At 40.3% G+C, this 16,262-nt stretch overlaps 1 protein-coding gene across 1 annotated transcript; it reads left to right on the top strand.

Moving 5' to 3' along the window:
• The first annotated feature begins 11,500 nt into the window (after positions 1-11,500).
• Positions 11,501-12,478, top strand: LOC137241749 (heterogeneous nuclear ribonucleoprotein A1-like). The gene has a single exon (XM_067769180.1). It carries the CDS (start codon positions 11,600-11,602, stop codon positions 12,476-12,478), a length of 879 nt encoding a protein of 292 aa, XP_067625281.1. The 5' UTR covers positions 11,501-11,599.
• The last annotated feature ends 3,784 nt before the right edge of the window (positions 12,479-16,262 follow it).

The following is a 16,262-nucleotide window of genomic DNA, read 5'->3' as shown; positions in this document are numbered from 1 at the left end:
CCGCGGTTATCTACGCACGGATAGTCCATAGTAACGGTCAAATCACAGTAGCCTTGATTTCGGCTAAGACGCGCGAATCAAGTCTAACACGCTACCTCGTTTGGAGCCATGCGCTGCACACCTCGCTTCTAAGCAGGCATGCTTAACCAACGAAACGATATCATTTCGTGACGAAGTCATTTCGTTTCGTTTATTAACGTTGATTATCGTAACGAAATGATATCGTTTCGTTGATTAAGCATGCCTGCTTCTAAGTTAGTACGAGCATTTCACACAGCTGCACAGTGTTTCGTGTAGAACAAGCTAGCTGGACAAAATTATTTTATGAGATTTTCCGTTTCATATGCAGTCATTTATTACAACTACGTCATTTTTTTCGGCCATATGTTCTTTTTTTTATTTTTTTCCAAAATTTTACTTCATATGCATACATTTGCTTATTTCATATACAGTAACTCATCTGAATAAGTGACATAGATCCAAAAAAATTTAAAGGAGTCAAGATTATTACTTTATTGTACTTAAATTGAATGGACTACAAATCTCAATACTCTAAAAAATTCTAAAAATTCGGAAAAAAATTAAAATTTTTTATGAAAATTCGTCGAATTCTTCAAACATTTTTTAAATATAATTTAGTTTTTGTTATAGATCGTGACAAATTTTCTTATGGAAAATAAGTTAAAATATGAAAATTCGTCTAATTTTTCAAACATTTTTTAAATATAATTTAGTTTTTGTTATAGATCGTGACAAATTTTCTTATGGGAAATTAGTTAAAATAAATTTGCGAAAGCGAAAATTGTAAGAATTGTCCAGAAAGGGGTGTCTACTTATTTATGTGAGTGACTGTACATATGTCCATACATGTTTTGTATTTATTTGAGTATTTATCCTGGCACTACAATTTTTACAAAATTATTTTATAGTACCAGTCAGGAATGTAAAAGTGAATTGCAATAATAATAATAACAATGTAAATATTTAAATTAATTATGTGAAAATTACTTATTACAAAAACTTAAAAGTAAAGTATCATACAAAGTAGAAAAGGCAATAGATTTAAATTAAATAAAACCTGATCCAACAAAAAGTTATAGGGTAGGTTATCTTTTGTTTGTTTAGAAAAAAAAATTTAATTGGACGACAATACATGGTAGAAGAAGGTCGAGGATTCTGCCAAACAATGTTACCTTTTTCATCCTGTAATTAAAGAGGAACGAAAGAAAATATAAACAAAAACTCATCAGTGTCAGAACTGCATGTAAACTTTTGCTTATATGTACTATGGTCAGAGCTTCCATCGCAACCCCACTTGCTAATTAAAGTATACGTCAAGTTTGTAGGTAATAAACTGACAAAATCTTCTTGATTTGCTAAAACTAAACGCTCAACAGTTTTATCTAATACGGACTGGACTTTAATTTCCGCACGTGTTTCACCCACATCAATTTCATTTGGATAGCATTCTGCCTTAGCATTTCTTAGATTATAAAATGATGGATAAACTTTATGGCCTGCCTTGATGCTCTACTTCCGAGTCGTTTTGTACCTATGAGTCGTCGACTTGCTATCTACGTAGTATGCTAAAGCTTCTACATTGCTCAAGCATATTGCATCTGGCTCACATGTCATCTTTTTTCCGGATATTTGAGTGGTTTCCTGTGATTTTTTTTATAATGTTAGCAACATTTCTGGAGCCGGACATACGCGTTGATACTTCTGCCGCATAAAGTAATTCACCAGGACTTCTAGATTTCAAGAGGTCATCCACTCGACGCCGTTTGGTTTTTTCACTGCAGCTAACAAAGTCCTTCTTTCGTCTTCCGGGGCTGAGGTTACCTGAAGAAGTGGTTGGCTGGTCTGATAGCAACTTTGAATCCACCGTTATTGTAAATGTGAAGTCTGGACCCGAAAGTCACTCCGAGTTTTTATTCAAAAATCGCTCCTTATGTCTTCCAGAACTGTTCCACTTTTGATCCAGCTTCGACGAATATGCCGATATTTGTAAGCTTAAACTTTTTATCGAATACTCGGCTGCTTCGCTTAAATCGTACTTAAGTACAACAAAACTCAACAATTCTTTATATCCGGTTTCCTTCGAATGTTGAACCCAAATGTCAAAAAACTCCGTTCTTGGTACGGGTATAACTAAACTGCTTTGTGTTGTTGATTTTCCGACAGGGTGAATAGTTGATGATTGTTGTGCTGCCATCTTAAGTGTCGTTGATCGTTCTGATTTGTTATCAGTTGTGCAGTATTTATATTACATTCAGGTATTGGCATAGATGCTAACAAATGGGGTTGTTTTGTGTAGCGTTCCAGTGTGGTTATACCGGCATGTACCTGTTTTTATGCCTTGGTGACTGGTCCAGTAGGTTGTGGTAGGTTGAAGTCAGTGATCTTCGCCTTTTGCTCTTGGTGTGCTCTTGTTGACCTTGCGCGTTTATTTTTGTGTGTTTTATGGCTACGTGTTTGTTCCCTGTACCTGGGAATTGGTTTTGCCGTTTGTAGATCAGCTTTAAAGGTTCAAATATCTCGTCGGAGCTGGTACGTACATACATCCTATTTTATTTGTAGAGATAACTAAATCTACAAAAAAAAAAAACTTAAAAATAGATGTGCAAAGAATTCGCATTGGTTTTTTCTTTCGACTATTAGAGAATACTTGCGGCTATAACATATGTAAAATTTAGCCCGGATGTCCGCGGATGTATGTAACTTTTTTGTCCCTAAATTTAAAAATATAGAGAAAAAATGCCTTTTCTTCTTATTAACGGAATGTTAAATACATTGAAATTACTCTAATTGTGAAAGAATTAATATTAGAAAATTTTACTTACCTTCGAGCTTAGAATCCATGAAAAAAAGTATATAAAAGTGTTCACATAAAAGAAATATGAAGCTTAATATTCAACAAGAATTTTGCAAATTAATCAATGCATTTTACGGCCACTCCTGCCTTCTTACTTCAATTACTCAATATATATGAGCAGAAATATCAAAAAAAAAAAGCAAAAATCCCGTTATTTTGTTTGTTTTCTTTCATTTCTCATTACACTTTTCTTGGAATAAGAATTTTGTTTTTGTCCAGCTAGCTTGTTCTACACGAAACACTGTGAGCTGGAACGAACTCCGCTGAGTATACAACGGTCGGTTACACCCGAACTTAGACACCCTTACTTGTTTCGAATTGAAAAAACCTTTTTCTAAATTTTGATGCCACTTTGCCCGGGATCACATAATTTATATCAATTCATAAACAATACGTCCAGTTGACTAACGAAAGTGGTAATATAATATAATACACATCTGTATGATCTAGAATAGTATACACGGAAGTTTTTAATTGCCAAGACAGCACCCATCTGTAGATGCGTGGAATGCTGTAAATAGATTCTTCGAAGGTTTGACTTTCATCGAGGATGCGTCTAGTATAGTATAATATTGTAGTATATTGTAAAACGGGGAGTAAGAGCCCTTTATTGCTTAAGGTAATAAATGTAAATATTTTGGGAAAATTTGAAAAAACGCAACGCCAGGAAGGACAGAGCGACAGCTGTTTCTATTTCATATATCTTGTAAATATCTTCAATTCCTAACCGTCTCGGGCGTGGTATTTGAACCCGCACTGCTGCAATGATCGGGCTGTATTATTTTGTGAAACCTTTATTTTAAGATCTTCTGCAACTTTTAACGATTTTCGTTCCGTTGTGTATTTGGTGACTTCGATATTTGGCACCACTGTAAAAATCCATGCATACATACATGTACACATGGGTGGATACAGAGAAGCATTTGGGGGAACTTCACAAAAAAATTCCGGTTATTTCCGGTTACCGTTAACACGATAACTTGAGAAAATATTGAGATACCTTCACCAAATTCGATATATGGGCTTATCTGGACCCAGAATAGATTGGTATTGAAATGAGCGCAATCGGACTACAACCACACCCACTTCTTTGAACAAATGAGATAGTTCAAAAACGAATACAGTTAAGCTAATGAAATTTGGCAGGTGGATTAGTTTTATGATGCAAAACATTAATTCCCAAAAATTTTGGAATATGGACGTGGCACCGTCCACTTGTGATAAAATCAATTTAAAATTTTACTAATCATAAATCAAAAACCGTTAAACCTATGATAACTTAATTTGGCAGATAGGTAGCATTTACTATAATGTAATGCTTCGGTGAAAAAATTTTATATTAAAGATTTTTAAAGGGGTGGACCACGAATAAAACAAGCTATATCTTTGCAAAAAAAGATTTACATCAATGTATATCTTTTCCCAAGTGGAATTATAGCAAGAAATGAGACGTTTGAAAATGGGCGTGGCACCGCCACTTTTATGACTAAGCAAATATTCGAAGGAAAATTAACATGTAATAAAATTGGGTAAATATATTTTCTGTATAGCAGGAAATATTTCTCGTAAAAATGGGCGGGATCGGTTAAAGATCACTGACACTTTTATATAAAGCAAATTTAAAAGGGTCGTAGCTAGAATATTAAAGGCGAAAATACTCCCCATAAGGGAGAGAAATTAAATGCTAACCACACAGTTCCTCTTGAATACCCAGAAACCTAGGGGCATGATGAGGAAACACGGCACCTGAGAACACAGCCGTAGGAAGGTAAAAAACTCAAGCAGGTCCTCAGTGAACTCCACGGGCAGGCGTCGGACCTCTATGCCAGGAATTTCCCGTTGAATCCTGTACTCAAAGAACAATACCCAAAATTAGTAGAAGAGGAACGCACTCTCTCTAGGGAAACGCGATTCCCTCTAGCTCAATTTCGTTCTGGATACTGTAACAGGTTAAACTCTTACCTATCCAGAATCGATCCCGACATACAAAACATATATCCTGCTTGTAATGTGTCCCCACATTACACCAACTATCTGTTTAACTGTATTGTGGAACCAACGCCTCTAACACTCCTCTCATTATGGTCCATGAAACAGCAAGTTTCCTCCCTCCCTCCCTTTAGAGGATATTGATGACAATTTGTGATCGCTCGCACCTATTGGATGGGGCAAAGCACTGCTACAACAACAACAACAACTAGAATAATAAGCTATATCTTAGCGAAAATTAGTTTTGTATCAATGATTTTTCACTTACGAAATTGTATTGTATGAGGAAATTGGGAGACATTTTTTTAAATGGGCGGTGCAACGTGTTATATAGAAAAGTAATTTATCTGGAATTAATTATACAATTGAAGCTCACGCTGAGTATGTAGTGTTTGCTTACACCCGAACTTAGACACCCTTACTTGTTTTGCAATAACTCTCATTTAAAGAAATGTATTGTTATGAATTTCACATTTTACACACTACTTTTTCTGACCGAGACTAATACTCCTGTTGTTCGCGCCCATGAACCTTTTTCTCAACAAAAGGGTGGCAACTACTCAAGCATAAAGTGTTGGCTGCGGAAGAGAATTGTCAAATAACACGATCCGCGTGTTCTTCTGCTTTTTCGCCATACTATAATTTACATCATAACCTACCAACTTGTAACATACACAATTTACCAATATACATTGAATTTAAATAAAGAAATCAACTTTTCATTTGTGTAAAACTTAACACAAAAATTGGCGACCCTGACAGGACTATAACGTTGCTATTGTATACCAATTTATCGAATCACCAGTCAGCATCGCTATCAAAACTACAATAAGAAACATTTATTTGGAATGCCAGCCATTGCAATCAATTCCAGCCGGTGATCAACTCAAAGCAGTCTCCGCAGCCTGACCAATGCAGCTAAGTGTTTTCCTTAACTTCCTATGCACCTTCCTATTAAAATCCCAGCTATTTAAAGTGATTCTACTTGTGTGTTTTCATTAAGTTTTTTCTTAACTACTTGCCATTGTGCTAAATTCATAAAAAAGGCGGATTAAATTAATTGTGAAGAACATATAGCAGGCAGATTAAGATATCTTGCTACCCTGATAAAGTTTTATGAGGAGGGTGAGCTAATAACAGGCATATTAGTGAATATATTGCCAGTCGTTTTGCAGCTAAAATGCCCTCAGAAAAGGAATCTGGTAGCGAAAAAAATCTAAGAGATGCGCAAGAGTTACAAGACTTGTTCACCAAACGGAGTTCAGTAAAGGGACAAATTACAAAGTTCAAAAATTCGCTTACTGGGCTCATGGCAAAAGATTCTTTAACGTCGACTGAAGTGTCAGAGTTAACTCTTAGGCTACGTAGATTTGAGTCGTTAACTAACAGATTCGAGGACTTGCAAAATCAGATAGAAGTGCTAAATGCAAGCAATTTGGATGCCGAGATTGATGAGCGGGATTATATTGAACAACTATTCATAACCAATATTTCTCTTGCTCAAACATTAGTTCAAAGGTTTAATTCAAGTCATTCTGATGCAAATGAACGTCCGGTTGTGAATAACTCCTCGGCTACACCTTATGAACATCAGGGAGCAAATTTTAAACTACCCCAAATACAGATTGTAAAATTTGACGGATCTTATTTCCGCTGGCTTGAGTTTCGAGACACCTTTGTATCATTGATTCATAACAACAATCGCATAACAGCCATTTACAAATTTCATTACCTCTTATCATACCTAGCCGGCGATGCATCTAATGTTGTTGCCAATTTGGAGGTATCCGATGCCAATTATGGCACTGCATGGAAGTTACTATGCGAACGTTATGACAATAAACGCCAGCTCATAACCCATCATTTAAATTCTTTATTGAATTTACAACCATTGAATCGAGAATTTGACAAATCCCTACGATTTATGGTAGACCATATCACTAAAAACCTTCGCGCATTGTCAAGTTTGGGTCAGCCTACTGATCAGTGGGATGTGTTAGTCGTACACATTTTGAGTTCAAGGTTAGATAGCCGTACTCACACCAAATGGGAGGAATGGCGTGGTACACTAAGTGACATGCCTGATTTAAAACAGTTTCAAAGGTTTTTGATCGATCGCGCCGACGTCTTAGAGGCTTTGAACCGTACACCAAGCAATTCGAACAAGGGCGTCAAGCCCCTTGGAGCCACTAGCAAATCAGAGTACCCAAAAACAAATTCGTTTGCGTGCATGAACTCCAATGATAACAAAGGCGGGGATTCATGCTATCCGTGTTTTCTTTGCCGAGGTGATCATCGAATTTATGATTGTGCAAAATTTAAAGCTCTAAGTGTGCAAGATCGAATAACTACGGCAAACAAATTCCGATTATGTCTCAACTGTTTGCGGTATGGTCACAAGGTGCACAGTTGCAGACTAGGCCCCTGCCGCGATTGTAAAGGCAGACATAATACCCTTTTACATACACCGTCTCAGGGAGCGTCTAGTTCAAATAAAGGTCCCAATAAAATTGCCACTCTTGAAACCGTAGCAAGTTTGTCTAATCAGGATTATTCGCAAGTTTTGTTATCCACTGCTATAGTTAATATATCGAACCCTCTTACAAATCAATCCATAAATGTGAGGGCTCTGTTGGACTGTGGTAGTCAATCGTCCTTTATAACACAGTCTTTAAAGGACAAACTTGGCCTGCAAACCAACAGCTCAAATATTATAAACATTGTGGGTATCGGGGACAATGAAACCAATGGCTTAATTGAAACATGCAGCGCCCACCTTACTTCGTTAACCGAACCCTTCAAGATCACACAATCGTTTTTGGTGTTGCCTAAGTTAACGGGTGATCTTCCAAGATATACCATAGATGCAAAACAATTTCAAATACCCAAGACCATGCAACTTGCAGACCCTTCTTTCAATAAGTCTGGTCCCATTGACCTTCTAATCGGAGTCGAAATATTTTGGGATGTTATTGGCGATAAGCAATCTTCACTAAGCCGTGAAGGTCCTAAACTAAGGAGTTCCAAGTTCGGTTGGCTAATCTCAGGTCCGACACATAATAAGGTCCTGCCCAAGTCCAGGTATGTTCAGTGCCACCAGGCCAATGCTTCAATAAGCTTTCAATCGATCAATAAACAATTAGCTAGGTTTTGGGAGTTGGAAGAGATTCAGCCTAGGCATTGTACTTTAAGCCCGAGTGGACGAGAATGCGAGGAACATTTTCTATTCAATACCCATCGTTTAGAGTCTGGTAGGTTTTCAGTCGGGTTGCCGCTAAAGGACACTCCAGACTGTCTGGGCGAGTCTTACCATCTAGCAAAGAAGCGTCTGCTACAGTTAGAAAAACGCTTTCGCAAAAGGCCGGACATTAAAGCTCAGTACTTAAATTTCATAGAGGAATACTCAGAGTTAGGTCACCTTACCAAAGCAACAGTAGACAATTCTATGTGTTCATATTTTTTGTGCCATCATGCCGTATTCAAGGCCGAAAGTGAATCCACCAAAATTAGGGTTGTCTTCGACGGGTCAGCTCCCACATCGTCTGGATATTCCATCAATGACCTCCTCATGGTAGGTCCAAATCTTCAGGACAGTCTGTTTTCCCTATTAGTCCGAGCTCGCCAACACAAGTACCTACTGACAGGTGACGTGGAAAAGATGTACCGTCAATTTTTGGTTAATGAGGCAGACAGGCAATTGCAGATGATCCTTTGGAGGGAGGATGAATCTACGCCTATTAAAACGCTCATGCTGAATACCGTGACATACGGGATGGCCAGCTCCAGCTTTCTTAGTACACGCTGTCTATGGCAATTAGGTGAAGAGTGTGACGACGATACCATCAAAACCATTATCCAACATGATTTTATGGTTGACGATCTAATCACTGGAAGCGACAGTGAAGACACGCTAATTTACATTCAACAAGCCGTCACACAAGCTTTGAAGCGAGGATGCCTCAATTTAAGAAAATTTTAAAGTAACTTACCCAGCTCCAATCATGCATTTTCCTCAACTGAAAGCAACCTCTTGTTTAGCGAATCTACAAGTACACTGGGAATAGGATGGGAACCAAGTACGGACGAATTATTTTTCCCCATTCAGAGGAACGGGAACGCTCCATGCTCTCCTCCTTATTTAAGATCTTCGATCCCTTAGGCCTACTAAGCCCATGTATTATACAAAGCAAATTGCTGCTACAGAGACTATGGAGCGAAAAAATTGATTGGGATGATTCGGTTCCAAATGAAATACAAGGCGCCTGGAAAAAATTTGTTCTTGCGTTACCGGCCCTTCTTGAGATCAGGATTCCTCGACGCACAATGTGTGATAATCCCATATCGGTAGAATTGCATTCATTCAGTGACGCTTCGCAGCATGCTTATGGGGCATGCATTTATCTCAAATCGACAAATTGCCATAACGAATAGACAGTCGCGCTACTATGTTCGAAGTCAAAGGTAGCCCCTATTAAGCCGACAACCATACCCAGGTTAGAGCTTTGTGCAAGCTTGCTTGCAGCGAAATTGTGCGAAGCCGTATTAAAGTCGGTACGTTGTGAAATAAGTCGTAAGGTACATTGGTGTGACTCTACCGTAGTACTAGGATGGCTTAACACCAGCCCCCAAACACTAAAGGCATTCGTTGCAAATAGGGTTGTCGAAATAAGCGACTTAACCGATGTAACTTCTTGGCGGTATGTTCCCACTCATCTTAACCCTGCCGATCTCATTTCAAGGGGAATAAGTCCAGACCTTATTTCTAGTAAACCTATTTGGTGGTCCGGTCCTAAATTTTTAATCGAACCCGAAGATTCGTGGCCTATATTAAGTAAACCACCACCATCTTCGAACAATTTGCCTGAAATCAAGCATACAGCCATGCTCTGTGAAGTAGCTACTGAAAATTTTCTTATAAAGTTTGAAAACTATTCAAAATTCTTAAAATTAAAACATATGCTTGCTTATATCTTTAGATTTATTCACAATCTAAAAAACTCGAACAACCGAATCACAGGCAGCTTATCGGTTGAAGAATTGAGTAGCTCATTTCAATATTTGTGCCGTCTGGCGCAGCAACAATCCTTTCCATCTGAATACCGATTGCTCTCTAAAGGAAAACCCCTAGGTGCAAAATCTGCAATTTTGTCATTAACTCCATTTTATGACACAAACACAAATTTAATGAGAGTAGGCGGTCGCATAGCCGCTTCTGAATTCCCATTTGACAAAAAACATCCAATTTTGCTACATTCGTCTCACCATCTCACGAAGTTGATTTTTGATTACGAACACCGACGAAATTTGCATGCAGGACCTCAGCTATTGTTATCCATAGTCAGAGACTTTATATGGCCCGTAAATGGTAGACACCTAGCCCGAAGAACTACACGCAACTGCGTTACCTGCAGAAGATTACAAGGTAAAACCATTACGCCCATCATGGGTAACTTGCCGTCTCAACGTGTTACTACCAATTTTCCCTTCAGAGCCGTCGGGATAGACTTCGCTGGACCATTTTGTACATTGAACAGAAAGGGCCGCGGCTCAAAGGTAGTAAAATGTTATCTATGTATTTTCATTTGTTTGAGATTTAAGTGCGTTCACCTAGAAGCCGTTTCTGACATGACAAAAGATGCTTTCATATTAACATTTCGAAGATTTGTCTCTAGGCGAGGGATCCCTGCCGAGGTATTCTGCGATAACGGACGTAATTTTGTTGCGGGAGCAAGAGAAATAATCGGTTTTTTCGATTCTAATAAGATTGCTTTGTCTGAATTTGGAAGTAATGAAGGAATCAAGTTTTTGTTTTCGCCTGCTTACGCTCCTCATTTTGGCGGAATTTGGGAAGCCGGAGTAAAATCAGCCAAATTTCATATAAAGAGAGTTATGGGAAGTTCCCACCTTACCTTTGAGGAATTATCTACCCTTTTTGCGCAAGTAGAGTCTGTTTTAAATAGCCGCCCACTATGCCCTCTTTCATCTTCACCTAATGATTTTCAAGCCTTAACCCCTGGACACTTTCTCATTGGTCGGCCTCTCACTGCATTGCCTGCACCCAACTACGAGAATTGCAACATAAATCATGTGCAGAGATATGAGCGTATCCAGCAAATTCATCAGCACTTCTGGCAGAGATGGCAACGTGAATACCTAGTCGAACTTCAGCAACGTTGTAAATGGAAGACTAATGCTGCGCCGCTCAATATCGGAGATATGGTTCTCTTGCAAGAAGACAATGTACCCCCGCTTTGTTGGCGCCTTGGAAGGATACAACGCCTTCATCCTGGTTCGGATGGAGTGACCCGTGTCGCTGAAATTGCCACTATACGAGGATGTGTATGTCGCCCCTTAGTGCGCCTTTGTCCATTGCCCACTGCTGAAGAGATGAGCCAGTGAAAGTTGAAAGAGTTTTTTAATCTTTCAAGGGGGGAGGATGTTCGCGCCCATGAACCTTTTTCTCAACAAAAGGGTGGCAACTACTCAAGCATAAAGTGTTGGCTGCGGAAGAGAATTGTCAAATAAGTCGTAAGGTACATCGGTGTGACTCTACCGTAGTACTAGGATGGCTTAACACCAGCCCCCAAACACTAAAGGCATTCGTTGCAAATAGGGTTGTCGAAATAAGCGATCGGGTTTTTTCTTTCAAGTTGCTTGGTTGTGTGATCGCGTGCTTATATAATTTCATATAAAAAGAGGGTAAAATTGCGACAAAGTTAAAAACTAATAAATTAAATGGTTAAAATGAATAATCAAAACAATTCTAATCAAAATGGAAATAATGGGGACTATAATGATGAAGAAATAAATGAGCCAGAATGTCTGCGAAAATTATTTATTGGCGGCCTAGATTATCGTACCACAGATGATGGCTTGAAATCTCATTTCGAGAAATGGGGTAAAATAGTTGATGTAGTAGTGATGAAGGATCCTCGTACCAAGCGGTCACGAGGGTTCGGATTCATTACTTATTCGCGTTCCACCATGATTGATGATGCCCAAAATGCACGACCTCATAAAATTGATGGTCGCGTTGTAGAACCAAAACGGGCAGTGCCACGTCAAGATATTGATAACCCAAATGCAGGCGCTACTGTAAAGAAATTGTTTGTTGGCGGACTCCGAGACGACCACGATGAGCAATGTCTACGTGATTATTTTGGAAAATATGGGAAAATCACCGATGTAAATATAGTAATCGATAAAGAGACTGGCAAAAAACGTGGGTTTGCTTTTATTGAGTATGATGATTATGACCCAGTTGATAAAATTGTATTACAAAAAACGCACACCATTAAAAACAAAGCCCTCGACGTAAAGAAAGCTTTACCGAAAAATAGTGACATAAGTAGGCCGGGCGGCGGCGGCCGTGGTGGCAACATGGGCCGTGGAGGAAATATGGGTGGCAACCAAAATAATTGGGGCGGCAACCGCGGCAATGATAATTGGGGTGGAAACAGTGGTTTTGGCGGCGGCTTCAATAGCGGTGGTGGCGGTGGTGGTGGTTGGAACAGCAATAACGCTGGTCCACCTGTAAAAAATAAATATTATTTTAAAATGAAATATAATTCTATAATAATTCAATACTTAACTGTATATATCCGTCATTTATAAAGCTACTAGCCTTTACCCGCGGCCCCGTCCGCAAGGAGAAATTTAAATATATGGGCTATTCGCGTTAGCCTGCTTATCAAGTTATCTGTTTAAAATTTTGTTTTCAGTCTAATGCATTTTATTTTTGTAATTGAGTAAAAAAAATAACTAAATGAAATTATCCAGAAAAAGCTACGAAATGACCCCCACGCTATCGCGGACGGATCCCGAAAACCATTCAGAAATGCCCGGAAGGGTCTCCAAAAGTTCCCGGAATAGTCCCAAAAAAACCCGAAATGACAACAACACGACTCTAGACGTTTCCAGAGAACCACACAGAAATGATCCCTGAAGGTGTTCCAAAATGATCCCGAAAAGGTTCCGAAATGACCCTGACGTGCTCCCGGGCGGATCTCAAAAATCATCCAGAAAATATCCAGGAAGGGTCCCTAAATTATCCCGACATTCTCCAGAAAAAGTTCCGAAATGGCTCCGAGGGGATCCACGACGGATGGCGAAAACCATACAGAAATGATTCCGGAAGGATCCCAAAATGATCCCGAAATAGTCCGGAAATGACCCAGATGGGATCCCGCACAGATCCAGAAATGATCCCGGAAGGGTCCAAAAACTATCCCGGAAAAGTAACAAAAAACCACGAAATGGCTCCTACGGCATCCCGGACGGATCCAGAAATGATCTCGGAAGGGTCCCCAAATGATCCCAAAATGGTCCCGAAATGACCCTGATGAATAAGGCAAAACATCAAGAAATTATGCCGGAAGGGTCCCCAAATGATCCCGAAATAATACAGAAAAAGTCTCGAAACGACCCCTAGAGGATCCCCAAATGATCCCGTATTAGCCCCGAAAATGTCCCGAAATAACCCCGACGGGATCCCGGACAAATCCCGAAAACCATCCAGAAATGATGCCGGAAGGGACCCCAAATGATCTCGAAAAAGTTCCGCAATTATTCCGACGGGATCCCGAACGGATCCCGACAACTATCCAGAAATGATACCGAAAGGGCCCGCAAATGATCCCGTATTGGTCGAGAAAAAGTCCCGAAATGACCCCGAAATAATACAGAAAAAGTCACGAAACAACCCCTAGAGGATACCCAAATGATCCCGTATTACCCCGAAAAGGTCCCGAAATAACCCCAATGGGATCCCGGACGAATCACAAAAACCATCCAGAAATCATGCCGGAAGGGTCCCCAAATGATCCCGAAATAATACAGAAAAAGTCACGAAACAACCCCTAGAGGATCCCCAAATGATCCCGTATTACCCCGAAAAGGTCCCGAAATAACCCCGATGGGATCCCGGACAAATCCCGAAAACCATCCAGAAATGATGACGGAAGGGATCCCAAATGATTCCGAAAAAGTCCCGCAATGATTCCGACGGGATCCCGAACGGATACCGAAAATCATCCAGAAGTGATGCCAGAAAAGTCCTCAAATGATCACCTAATAGTCCCGAAATGACCCTTAAGGGACCCTGGACGGATCCCGTATACCATCCAGAAATGATCCCGATATAGTCCCGAAGAAGTCCCGAAATGACCCTGACGGGATCTCGAAAGCATCCCTAAATGACCCTGACGGGATCCCGGACAGATCCCGAAATCCATCCAGAAATGATCTTGGGAGTGACCCCAAATGATTCCGAAAAAGTCCCGCAATGATTTCGACGGCATCCTGAACGGATACCGAAAACCATCCAGAGTGATGCCGGAAAGGTCCTCAAATGATCACCTAATAGTCCCAAAATGACCCTGACGGCATCCCGGACTGATCCCGAAATCCATCCAGAAATGATCTTAGGAAGATCCCAAAATGATCCCGAAATAGTCAAGGAAAAGTCCAGAAATTACCCTGACAGGTTCCCGGACGAATCCTGAAAGCCATCCTTAAATGATCCCGAAAAAGTCCCGAAATGACCCCGACGGGATCCCGAAAAGATTTCGCAAACTATCCAGAAACGATGCCGGAAAGGTCCTCAAATGATCCCCTAATAGTCCCGAAATGACCGTGACGGGATCCCGAACGGATCCCGACAACTATCCAGAAATGATGCCGAAAGGGTCCGCAAATGATCCCGTATTTGTCGAGAAAAAGTCCCGAAAAGACCCCGACGGGATCCCGGACGAATCCTGAAGACCATCCAGAAATGATGCCTAAAGGGACCCAAAATAAACCCGAAAAAGTCCCGTAATGATCCCGGAAACCATCAAGAATTTATCTCTCGAAGGTACGCAAATGATACCGAAAGTACCCTGACGGGATCCCGGACGGATCCCGAAAACCATCCAGAAATGATGCAGGAAGGGTCCCCAAATGATCGCGATATAGTCCCGAAATGATTCCGGAATAGTCCCGAAAATGTCCCAAAATAACCCCGACGGGATCCCGGACGGATCCCGAAAACTATACAGAAATGATCCCGGAAGTGTCCCAAAATGATCCCGAAATAGTCCCGAAAAAGTCCCGAAATTACCCCGGCGGGATCCCGGACCGATCCCGAAAACCATTCAGAAATGATCCCGGAAGGGTCTCGATATGACCCTTACGGGATTGCAAATAAGGTGAAGCTAATTATAAAGCCAGCAGGCGCATTGGAGCGAATGAAAAGTTACATAGAAACATACAGGTAAAGCTAATAAAAGCGTGCTAATAAAAACAATCGAAGGAGGGCGGATGGCGGGAGTAGAAGGAGAGGACCACTGTGCGTTCCTCCAAAATTGTCTAGATCTCGATCTGTATGTGCCAGATACCAAAAACTATTGATTTAGGAGAAAATTTATATTGAGTTATAACAGTTTATAGATTTTACACCAGAAGAGGAGATAAAGGGGGCGGCGGAGGGTGTCACTGCTTACTTTGTAAGCCCTCGACTTATTTGACCCCTTGCGTCTGTGATATTGGTGAAGGCCAGTATACGTAAAGTTATAATGTGTAAAAATTATTAAAGAGTAATTGCTCGAAGGGGTCGTGGGACCCCCACTGTGTCCCAAATTTCATCAAAATCCGTGTAGCCATTCTGGCGTGATTCAGTCGCAAAGACGAAAAAATATAATAATTAAATTATAACTGTTCCTAGGGGGCGGGGACCACGCCCCTTTTTAAAAATATGTAGCTAGTAGATCCTTCTAGACTATTGGCTATATGTGTGCAAAATTTCATCCAAATCGGTCCAGCCGTTCTTGCGTGATTGAGTCACAAAGACAAACGTCTGGACAAACATCCAAACATTCAAACATCCAAACATCCAAACTTTCCCATTTATAATATATACTAGCCTTTACCCGCGGCCCCGTCCGCAAGGAGAAATTTAAATATATGGGCTATTCGCGTTAGCCTGCTTATTATCTGTTTAAAATTTTGTTTTCTGTCTAATGCATTTTATTTTTGTAATTGAGTAAAAAAAAAGAACTAAATGAGTTGATAACCTGATAGGATCCCAAATGATCCCGAAATTATCCAGAAAAAGCTATGAAATTACCCCCACGCTATCGCGGACGGATCCCGAAAACCATCCAGAAATGCCCCGAAAGGGTCTCCAAAAGTTCCCCGAATAGTCCCAAAAAAACCCGAAATGACAGCGACACGATTCTAGACGTATCCAGAGAACCACACAGAAATGATCCCGAAAAGGTTCCGAAATGACCCTGACGGGCTCCCGGGCGGATCTCAAAAACCATCCAGAAAATATCCAGGAAGGGTCCCTAAATTATCCCTACATACTCCAGAAAAAGTTCCGAAATGGCTCCCAGGGATCCACGACGGATCGCGAAAA

Source organism: Eurosta solidaginis, chromosome 2, assembly GCF_040869045.1.
Source record: "Eurosta solidaginis isolate ZX-2024a chromosome 2, ASM4086904v1, whole genome shotgun sequence".
Lineage (NCBI taxonomy): Eukaryota > Metazoa > Arthropoda > Insecta > Diptera > Tephritidae > Eurosta > Eurosta solidaginis.
The sequence above is the reverse complement of the archived record's forward strand: the minus strand, read 5'-3'. Positions and strand labels throughout refer to the sequence as shown.

Bases quoted from the DNA above. Each gene is read 5' to 3' on its own strand.
- LOC137241749 (XM_067769180.1), top strand. From the start codon at position 11,600: ATGGTTAAAATGAATAATCAAAACAATTCTAATCAAAATGGAAATAAT.